Source organism: Microtus ochrogaster, unplaced genomic scaffold (assembly GCF_000317375.1).
Source record: "Microtus ochrogaster isolate Prairie Vole_2 unplaced genomic scaffold, MicOch1.0 UNK4, whole genome shotgun sequence".
NCBI lineage: Eukaryota > Metazoa > Chordata > Mammalia > Rodentia > Cricetidae > Microtus > Microtus ochrogaster.
Genome location: NW_004949102.1, coordinates 8,157,139 through 8,168,422, shown reverse-complemented (window position 1 = coordinate 8,168,422; position 11,284 = coordinate 8,157,139). Strand labels below are relative to the sequence as shown.

Sequence of the window (11,284 nt, the reverse complement as noted above, 5' to 3'; positions counted from 1 at the left end):
TAATCACTGGCATGTGGATATGAATTCTGCTTTCAACATGGTGGGTTACCAGCTAAAAATGACACACGTTTTGAGCAACTGTGAACACCAATTAGCCAGATGGAGGTTTCTCATGCTACATTCCACAACACTTAATAGGAAGGTATGCTCCTCTGTTCTTGCATACACAAAAATGGCACAATGAAAAGGGCAATTTGTTGTACTTTTCTGTCTAGTGAAAAACTCTTGGTATTATTTTTTTTCCTTCTGTCCATTTAAAAGAGCCCAGTCCTCATGCTCACTGAACGCTTGTCGGCTGTATGCCACAGGACAACCGCACACCACTACTCTTGACAACAACAGGGAAACGTCAGAAAAAAATGAAAGCGCAATTCTGGAACCCATTTTCCCAGATAAAACTGTGACATAAAGATAACTCAGAGGAGAACAAGGGTGCTGGTTCTGCATAACTCATCAGAGGAGAGTCATTTCCTTCCCAAATCTCTACAAACACACCAATGAAAGAGTGTTCAGGACAGCACCTCTCCTGCTGGTCATCTATAGCAGACCTCTGAAAGTTTCTGGATGATAGCCTTGGTTTCAGGTCTTTGTGATTTGAAGCCAAGGGCTACTGTAATGTCTACTATAAAATATCAATATAGAAATACCAATTTCTGATTGGGTGTCTGGAGCAATCGAGTTTCGCTTTTTGGCAAAAAGTATAAACTGAAGTCCTCTAACCTCTCTATTGTTTAATAGTACAAGAGAACAACAGTTACATCAGCTTAACCTACACCAACTCAAGTACACAGCTGTTAAGAATGAGGAAGTAAACTGGTGACATCCTTACAACAGCTGTGAGGAAGGAAAGTAAAAGGGAAACAAAGGCCAAACAACCTAACAAAACCCCAAATTCCCCAGCACTGAGTCTACTAACAGTGAGTGCTGTTTTCCGAACTAAAGAGAAACTTTTAAAAAATTGAAAAGCAAAAAAGGGAAAAGCCTAATTTTTATTAATATTTGTTAATTCTTCAAAGCTAAAGAAAATATACATAATTAAATGGGAAGTATAGCAATTTCACTTTATTAGCCTAATGCAGGAGTATGAGGAAAAAGGGATTGAGGTCAGGTACGAAGGAGTGGGTTAAAACTTGTGATAATAAGGATCCTTCCAAACTGATGCAGTCCTCAGTCACTGCGATGTCACCTCTGCCCACGCCAACAGCAAACTCCGACTCCTGTCTCCACTTCTAAGCCTAACACGTCCTCCAGTGACTCCCCAGGTTACAGTGTGATGAGGTCTACCAGATTGCCTTTAGGAGGAGTCATGCTGTCAGGAAAGAAATTTACTAAGGTGTCAAAGAGCTGAGTTCTCTGAGCATAGGTGTGATCCACATCTGAAAAGCCTGGGGAAGAAAAGAAAACAAATGTATGTATTAGTTCAAAAATTCAACGCAACAGGAAAGTTAATGTTACCAGCATCATGTACAATATGAAATCAAAATGGAGACAGGCTTCAAAACTAGCCAAACTCTACCAACATAATCCTGGTTCTCCCAGATCACAACACCTAGAGCAGTGATTCTCAACCTTCCCAGGACTGTGACCTTTAATACAGTTTCTCATGTTGTGATATCTCCCCCACCCCCAACCATAAAATTATTTTGTTGCTACTTCATAACTATAATTTTACTACTGTCATAAATTGTAGAGTAAACATCTGTGTTTTCCGATCTTAGCAAATCTGTGAAAGGGTTCTGACCCACAGGTTGAGAAGCACTGCCCTGGCGGAGGGCTGCAGCAGTGTGGACTTGGCACTATGAGCCTCCTTGGCGCAGCACCCACTTCCTCACAGAAGTACAACTGTGAGCTCCTGTTTTACTTCACAGAGTTCTGTGCAGATTAACTGCAACTATGTGGAACCTGGCAGAAAGACTGCTGCTTTAGTAATTAATACTGACTTCTCATCTTTCCTTTGCTAGATTATTCCCCCACTACTTCATTGAGGAAATTCCACTCCTATCTATCTTGAGTGCTTCTGTCCCACTGATGTTTTTGGTAATAAAATGTAACAAAATGACAACAAAGAGATCTTTAGGAAAGCAGGCTAAGATCAGCAAGGTCTTTAAAGGTGAAAGTACTACCAGAGAACTGAGTGAAAATATAGACAACCAAGAGAAAGAAATGTCTGTAGAGCACACAGGCAACATTAAGAAATGCTATTATTGTGGTTCTATGTAACATGGTTTAAACTAAGCATATTTAATGAGAATAATTAAGTACTTTTAAGAAAATAAATACCAGAGGGTAGAAGACTTTTTCTTAAAAGACAGGGTTTCTTAACATAAAGGAGTCTTTCCTCCATTTACATCAAGCAACATTTAGTTTTCAAGTTCACACCAACCAATGCCCCACTTTGGTCAGTCTGTATCTGTTCTCAGCTGCTTCAGACTTCTAACATACAAATTAAATAGTTGTATGACAAATGATTCTCCTATTACTGAATGGTTAGCTGGGACATGTTAGCTCTGTTGCGTGCCTTCAGAAAAAAAACCATGGCTGTGATAGTTTAGGGAAAACACAAATTGAACTGATTCCACTCAACAGTTTTAGGTCCAATTTGTTTTAATCTTATAAAGAATAGAAATAGAACACAACATTGTCAAAGATACCAGCTTCCTGGAAGGAAATAATGCCTTGAGAATAGTTCATTCCTTTTTATTTTTTAAAAAAATTGTTATTATTATTAGTTTTTTTAAGTTTGCAGGGGAAATGTTTCTTCCTTTGAGCTTAGCTTAACAAAGTCTGCTATCATATCATAGGAATGAATAGAAGGAAATACTGCAAAATAGTAACAAAGCTTACTTGTGAAGGTGAGAATGTAACCGTTTTTCTTTATTAGGCATTTCTGAATTTTCCAAATTGCTTTACTTTCAAGACATTGCAAACACACAGAGGTTTTGAAAGTACAATGAGAATTCATTGAGAGCCTTCACTTTGATAGTAGTGTCTTGCTTGACATGTCCTTATTGTGGATGTATATGGCCAACTCACCAACTTTTTTGTGGAAGCACCTTATTCCTGAGTTACTGAACTCATTTCAACTAAGAACAGAATATCCACTCATATGGCCAACCATCCCTCTTTTTCTTCCATCTAAGAACAGAATGTCCACTCATATGACCAACCATCCCTCTTTTTCTTCCATCTAAGAACAGAATGTCCACTCACATGACCGACCAAACCAATTTTCTTCCATCCCTGCCCCAACTCTATGCATACACATTTTCTGTGGTGTTAAGGAACAAATCTAAGACCTTGCACATGGCAAGTGTTCTGTCTCTGAGCTACATCTTAATCCTCACTATATATTAAATTTGGGAAACTTTACATTGATGTTTTAATCATTTTATTATTCACCTATCTCTAAGCAAAAAAAAAAAAAAACAACAAAAAAACTACCCCTACATTTGGATTTGAAGTCTCTTTGATCTGAATCAAATCTGCAGCTTCTCCATCTTCTCATGGCACAGATTCTTTTTGTTGCATATAGAAAAGTTGCAGAGTGTGCATGTTAAATTTGGATTAACTTTGTCTTGATGGTTCTATGATCAGACACTGGTTTATGCAGTCTTGGTAGAATACTACAGAAGTGATACTGTGCCCTTCTCAGAGCATCATCTCGGAAAGCACAGGTTGTCAGTTGGGACTGATATTGATGATATTAACTCTGATCATAATGTTAACTCAGCCTATGCCAAATTTCTCTGATAAAGTTTTATTTCTACCTCTGATATTAGTAATCTGAGAATGGGGAAAGTGTCCGATACCACATATGTCCCTGTTTTCTTTTTTCTTTCTTTTAAAAAAATATTTATTTATTTATTATGTATACAATATTCTGTCTGTATGCCTGCAGGCCAGAAGAGGGCACCAGACCCCATTACAGATGGTTGTGAGCCACCATGTGGTTGCTGGGAATTGAACTCAGGACCTTTGGAAGAGCAAGCAATGCTCTTAACCTCTGAGCCATCTCTCCAGCCCTGTCCCTGTTTTCTCAAACCCCAGTACTCAATGATCAGCAGTTACTAGTCACTAGCAATTATATAAACCACTGTGATCTTCTAACTGTGCTTCTTTCTATAGTTGCTAACTGCCATTCTGTTATAAAGATCTCGCCCCCCACCAACATCTGCTTTTATTCAAGACAGGGTTTCAATATGTATCTCTGGATGTCTGGGAACTCACTCTGTAGACCAGGCTGGCCTTGAACTCACAAGAGATTCACCTGCCTCTGCTTCCCAAGTGCTGGGATTAAAAGCATGTGCCACTATGTCCTGAAATATTTTATCTTCCCTTTTTAAACTTGTTTGGATCAGTGTGTACTCCTGAATTTGTCTTTTATTCAATATTAAACTCATCATTGTCACCAATCATTTTGATATTCATATAATCTCAGATTTGGCCAGTAAGAAATATACCCACGAAATTTTGAACATCTCCATACTTTCTCATATAATAAGCTTTCAAGTTCGTTCTTACAAAACACTGTCAGTCATTTTTCCAAGGAGGCAATATTCTTTGTAGTAGCAAATTATTTGAGAAATACAAAATCAGTTACACTAACAGTCAACATATCATTTCTAGGCCTGGGCATATAAACTCCACTATTAGAATCACCTGAGAGTTAGTAGTTTAATAAGGTCTCACAGACAGTGAGGGGACTCTAAAGTCTATCTGCTTAGTCTTATTGCAGTGTATAGGGCCATAGGCTATGCTCACTTATTCCTCAAAAGTATCTTTACTTTCATCACTATTTACCAATAAGGAATCAAAACTGACACTACCATCAGATGGACTATGGAGGTCCTTAGAATACTTTCATAAGGACAGAGCAAATATAGTAGTTTCACAAAAAAATTTCAAAGTTACACAATTAAATAAAATATGCTGTATAGTATATTTTTACACTATGTAACAAAACTAACATACTCAAAACCATATTCTTACATATGCACATATCTTGATTAAAGATTCTATATTTACAAAGTCACCTAATCACTGGAATTGATTTGTAGTCCCACAATCAAGACTTGTGGCATTATTATTATTATTTTTTTTTTTTTTTTGGTTTTTCGAGACAGGGTTTCTCTGTGGTTTTGGAGCCTGTCCTGGAACTAGCTCTTGTAGACCAGGCTGGTCTTGAACTCACAGAGATCCGCCTGCCTCTGCCTCCCGAGTGCTGGGATTAAAGGCGTGCGCCACCACTGCCCGGCTTTGTGGCATTATTGTGAACATTTATAGACAAACGCAGAATGGCAGGATACTGGAGCTGCCAGAGCACATCCCCAGTAGAGTCTGCCTTCTGTTTCAGGTCTTGTATCATACAGCTGTCATTTCATGTTGTTCAATTCTGTGCTGTTGATGGTAACCTGGAGCTGCAATCTAGTGTTTCTAAGAGTAAAGAGTTGTGACATGCCTTTCAGAGACAAGAAGCTAAACAAACTTCATTTAGGTAAGGGCTTTGTCCTCCTGACCATGAGTTCAATGTGAATGAATAAATAATGTTGACTAAATAAGGACATATTAAATAGAAACACCAAGGAATCGATGTTATGCAATGATCTCTTGGAGGGGCTCACAGAAATCTAATTCTGAGTTTTTCACAAGAGTCACCTCAATTAGTGCAACATTTTCTAGTTCCACCCACTTTCCTGCAAATATCATTTTCTTTATGGATGCTCAAAATTCCACATATGTATACACCCACTTTCATTATCTATTCATCTGTGGATAGACATTTAAGGCAGTTCCATTTCCCTGCAAACAGAGCAGCAATGAAAAAGGATGTGCAAGTATTTCTGTGGTGGGATACAGAGTCCTTTAGGTACATGTCTAGGAATGACATAGCTGGGTCATACTGCAGTTCTCTTTATAGCTTTTGAGAAGCCTCCACACTGGTTTCCACAACTGCTACACCAGTTTACATCACCATCAACACTGAACAAGGACCCTCTTTCCCTGTATCCTTTGCCAGAATTTGTTTTCATGTTTCCTTGAGGACAGCCATTCTGAAGACTGCAGTGAAATGGAATCTCAAAGTAGTTCTAATTTGCACTTTTCTGATGGCTAACTACATAAAAACTTTAAAAGACATTTATGGGCCATTTGAATCTCTTCTTTGGAGAACTGTCTGTTTAGTTCACTGACCCTGTTACTGATTGGCACAATTAATTAATTAATTAAGGCTTTTGTGTATGTGAGCTTAAATTCTGTATCTCTTTATATATTTAAATTGCCTAAAGTACAGCTGGTAAAGATTGTCGCAGTTTACTATGTTGACAGCATTTTGTTGTGCAAAGGCTACTTCATGTGACCATTTCCTACACTACTGGGGTTCTATGACTTTAGTTACTTCAATCACCCATTAATACCATTCCATTCCTAGCACCATAGTTTTTCCAAGTAACTCATTAATACTAAATAAGAGTACTTCTTAATGAAGACTAATACTCATATTTGAGAAGTTTGAGGGGAAAGAACCTTAAAGGAACTTGAGGAATGAATTTATCAACCATTAACAATTTTCACTTCTAAAGAAAGATAATTTACTTTCCAAATTTCATTCCCATTTATCAACTCCTGACACCACATAACTCCCCAAAGAACAGAGAGAAAACAGCCCACCCAAATCAAGTGTTGATTCCAAAGTAGTGCTACAAAGATTGGTTTATTTGACCATGCTTCTATTGCTATCAGCCTGCTTCAAGTGGCTTATGAACTGTAAACTACAACCAGGAACTGGCGAGTGATGCCTGAGAAGTAACCTTTTAACACTATTAAAAATTGCATACAATTGTTTGAATGCACACCTCATCTAATGCTCCACACAGGAGACCAAAATCCAAACAAACATTAGCGTAATAGGATAAACTGCTGGCATACTTACCTAGAGCTGTGAAGTCTGAGCCAGATTTGAACAGAGCTGAGGCTAGGAGTTGAAACTGTAAAGAAATACAGTAGCAAATTAGCAGACACACTTAAGAAAAATAACTTCGTGACTTTTCATTTATTATAGCGGCTACTTTTAAGCATTCATTACATAGATCTAATCACCAAATGTTGGTGATACTCCCCCCCACCACATTTAGATTGAAAAAAAAAATCATGTTGGTTTTTCTACTTTATTTTTTATTTTTTGAAAGAAGTTTTCACTGTGTAGCCAGGCTAGCCTTGAACTCATATGTCTCCTATCTCAACCTCCTTGGATGTCTTTAAATTTTCAGATAATGTTTACACACTGACATTTTGTAAGGCTCAACTGTCTTTTAGAAGTCTGAAATGGAACAAATATTCTAGATTTATCATTCATTTTTATTTTATGTCTATGGATGTTTTGGCTGCATGTCAATCTGTATACTATGTGAGTTTCTGATACCCATGGAGACCAGAAGAGGATGTTGGATGCCCTGGAACTAGACTTACATATGCTTGTAAGCCACCATGTGGGTGCTGGGAACTGAACCCAGGTCCTCTGGAAGAACAGCAAGTGCCCTTAACTGCTGGTAGTTATTTCCCCAGTCCCCGTCTATAAATTTTTTCTCATAGTAATATCTTTGGTTAGCTCTCACAGCATAATTACAAAGGATTCACATAGATTCAGGAATTCATCTGATTTCTGAGTTTATGTAGAATTAATTATAGCTTTTTAAATGATCAATAGAATTATTGATAGAGACACTGGGGCTGGAATATTTCTGAAAGATTTTTAATTACAAACTCAACTATGTAACAAATATGGGATTCTTTAAGGTCTTTTATTTCTTATGTCAGTTTTGATAAATTACATCTTTTTTTTTGGTAAATTACATTTTTTAAGTAACCTTCTGTCCATTACATTACATTCTTCAATGTGCTGATGAGGTTTTTTTCTATTGTTTCTTTTTGTTACTCTTCTCATATTGAAGTTCTAGTGACCACATCACTGTTTCATGCTGTGGTAGTTTGAAAGACAATGACCCCCAAAGGGAATGGGACTATTAGGAGGTGTGGCCTTGTTGGAGTAACTGTGTCATACGGGGATGGGCTTTGAAGTCTTTTTCTCAAACTTCCCTCAGCACGACACCTGTTACCTGCATGCCATGCTCCCCTTCATGATGATAATGGACTGAACCTCTAAAACTGTAAGCGAGCCACCCTCAATTAAATGTTTTCTTTATCAGAGTTGCTGTGGTCATGGTGTCTCTTCACAGCAATAAAAACCCAAAGATACATGTGATGTTCATAGTTTATGTTTTCATTTTTTTCTTCATGAATCTTGATAAAAGTTATTTACTTTTTCAAAGAACCACTTTATGTTTTATAGCATGTTTTTTATTTCAATAATGTTTTATTTTATCTTGACTTTTTCTTTTTTCTTTTCTAACTCCTAAAATGAAAAATAAACTTCACTGATTCCTTATGGAGAAGTTCCAGAGAAATCTGTTCTTTTAACAAACTGACAATGTAAACTGAACTGATAATATAATGGTAACAGATATTAAACTGAATTACAGACCTCTTTCCCAAGTTTCTCAAATGTCTAACTGCAAGCTAAACACCTCAACCTGGTCTCACAGGCATTTCTTGGACATATGCAAAATTAGGCTCCTATCTCAATCAGGAGTCCCCCCAGTGCCTCCAAGAGAAAAGCACCTTACAACTCATTGTTCTTTAACTATATTTAAGCCATCATATGTCCATTCTACCTTTAAGTATACTCAGTCTCTATTCTATTTTGACTTCTTACCACTCCACTGTGATCTGAACTACCATAGCTTATTGTTGAGACTTCTGCCATCTCTTTAACAAGTCTTCCTGGCTCTATGCTTGTTTGCTACTGGTCTTTCCTCAATACAGTAGTCAGGGTGGTCTAATTAAAATACAGAGATCTTGTCATTCCCATGCACCATATCTGGAAGAGTCCTTAATCACTCAAAGTAAAAGCTAAAACAGTCCTACCCAGGTTTATGAAGCCATTCATCCTTTCCAATCTCTCTATACACGCCTCATTTCACACTTCTTCTGTTCTTCTGACTTCTTCCCTTCAGTAAGCATGGGCTTCTTGCCATTCTCCTAAACCATGCCAGAATGCTCACACACCTACAAGGATCTCTGTGCAGCTGTGGGAAAGTGTCTTCACTACACTGTCTCCTCAGAGACTCCCTTATGTTTTTCAAGCCTATGTGCAAATCTGATTTCTACTGAGGCCCAGTATGATGAACCCATTTAAAACTTCAACTGCCCCAATTCTTACCCTTATAAATTATGATTTCCTTTAGGCCTAACCTCCTGCCACTGACTTTTTGACACAAGGTCTTATGTAGCCCAGGCTGGCCTTGAGCTCACTGTGTTGCTGAGGATGACCCGAAATGACATAGTCTCATGCCTTCACCTTCCAAGTGTTGAGGTTTCAGGTGTGGGCCGCCTCGTGCTGCTCTTTTAACTTTTCTTACATTATATTAGCCTTCCATACTTAACCAAATGATAATGGACTATGTAATTTGCTTATTTAATATGCTTATTATATTATCTCCCTTATTAGGATGTTAGTACCTTCTAAACAAGCCTTTTCTAGAAAAAAATATCATTTTTATTAGCATATGTTAATTGCACATAACAACATGTTTCATCATGACATTTTCATACATGTATAGTATATAATGTATATATACCTAACTTTTCTAGGTCCCCTCTTACTACCAACTGATCCTATTTCTCTTTTTATGATTTTTTTGTTTTATTTTGTGGGCTTTTGTTTCTTGTTCTTTGGTGGTTGTTTATAAACTACATCTTATTAGTCTAAACAAACAAACGAACAAACAAAAAATAGGATCCCGAGGGGATTATTTATGAAAGCATGGGCTCAATTTAATTTTTTATAAAGTTTATTGGAAGTTCATTACCAATTCAGAACCAAAGTCCTAAAGACTGAAGGAAACAAAGAACCATGTTTTGATTTACAATGGTAAATTGTAGCTGTCACTCCTAATACTAGTTATAATTCAATGATGAAGATTGTGAGAACTTCCATATCTATTCAAACATAAAATATTTTTGGTTACTGAAAAGTTAATTTAAATCATGAAAAAAAATGTGTAAAATGTACAAACAAGAAAAAAAAAAGGAGCAACCCAGAATATTGGATTATAAAGCAGTTTAAAAGTTAAACCTGCTTATCCATTTTGAAAACACAGCATAGTTTCATAGACCCACCCTCCCCAATATCAAGTGTTTCTTGTGTTTTGCTGTACATGCAGATAGAAGTGAGGGGAGGGCACGGCTGTGAAGTGTAGAGATGCTCCTAATGTTCACAAGCACATGCCACCTCACTAACTTCTAGGGCTAAGCAACTCTTGATGAAGCTTTTAGAAAATGCTGAGGAAACCTGTACCAGACGAAATGTACGATTCACAGACTATTAGAGCCGCTACCAATACTGTAAAGTGGCTCTGTCTGAACTTGCAGTAGCTCCCTGTCCTGGTTTTCCCCTAACTCCAAGAACACACTGTTTTCTCGACCCACTTACAGCTTCCACAGCTGAGATTATTTACTCTGAAATGTTTTGTTTTGGTCTGGTTTTTAAAAATAAGGAGAAAATAAGTGTGACCAGTTATGGCCATTTTATACGAAACATGGGAAAATACAGGATATCTATTTAGAACTCTCAAACGCATGGTGCAACAAAAATGTTCATTAGTGTATTTTCACAACTACATGGTGTAATAAACCATGGCAGATTAAATTTCTCAGCAAAACTACAGTCATTTCCCACATTTCAAATGGTATCAGGAATCAGGTAAACATTAAAAAACAACCAACTTGCCGGGTGGTGGTGGTGCACGCCTTTAATCCCAGGACTTGGGAGGCAAAGGCAGGAGGATCTGTGAGTTCGAGGCCAGCCTGGTCTATAGGAGCTAGTTCCAGGACAGGCCCCAAAGCTACAGAGAAACCCTGTCTCGAAAAACCAACCAACCAACCAACCAACCAAACAAACAAACAAACAAACAAACAAACAAAAAACCAACAACCAACTCATTATCCCCAAACAGAGGGCTCTAAATTGTAGTTTGTTTATTCTATACCCAATGAAGAACTGCAGCCAATACTGAGTGAGAAAGAAAACGTATTTTCACAGTAGGCTATGATAGAATGCCTGTTTTGGTTTGGAAAACATGCAGGTTTTACTGTCTTAAAAATACAATGATCTTGGTACATGAGAGAATTTGACATTAATAAAAATCTGTGTCAACACTGAAGGGAGAAA

The 11,284-nt window shown here is 37.4% G+C and overlaps 1 protein-coding gene across 3 annotated transcripts in view; it reads right to left on the bottom strand.

The window, feature by feature from the left end:
• Positions 1-969: 969 nt before the first annotated feature.
• Mkln1 (muskelin 1) overlaps positions 970-11,284 on the bottom strand; it is a 121,235-nt gene continuing 110,920 nt past the window's right edge. For all 3 annotated transcript variants that reach the window (XM_005365794.3, XM_026788555.1, XM_026788556.1), the window contains 2 exons: positions 6,929-6,983; positions 970-1,385 (listed from right to left, as the gene is read on the bottom strand). In XM_005365794.3, coding sequence (XP_005365851.1) covers positions 1,264-1,385; positions 6,929-6,983 — 177 coding nt within the window. In that variant the 3' untranslated portion in view covers positions 970-1,263. The remainder of the gene's footprint in view (positions 1,386-6,928; positions 6,984-11,284) is intronic.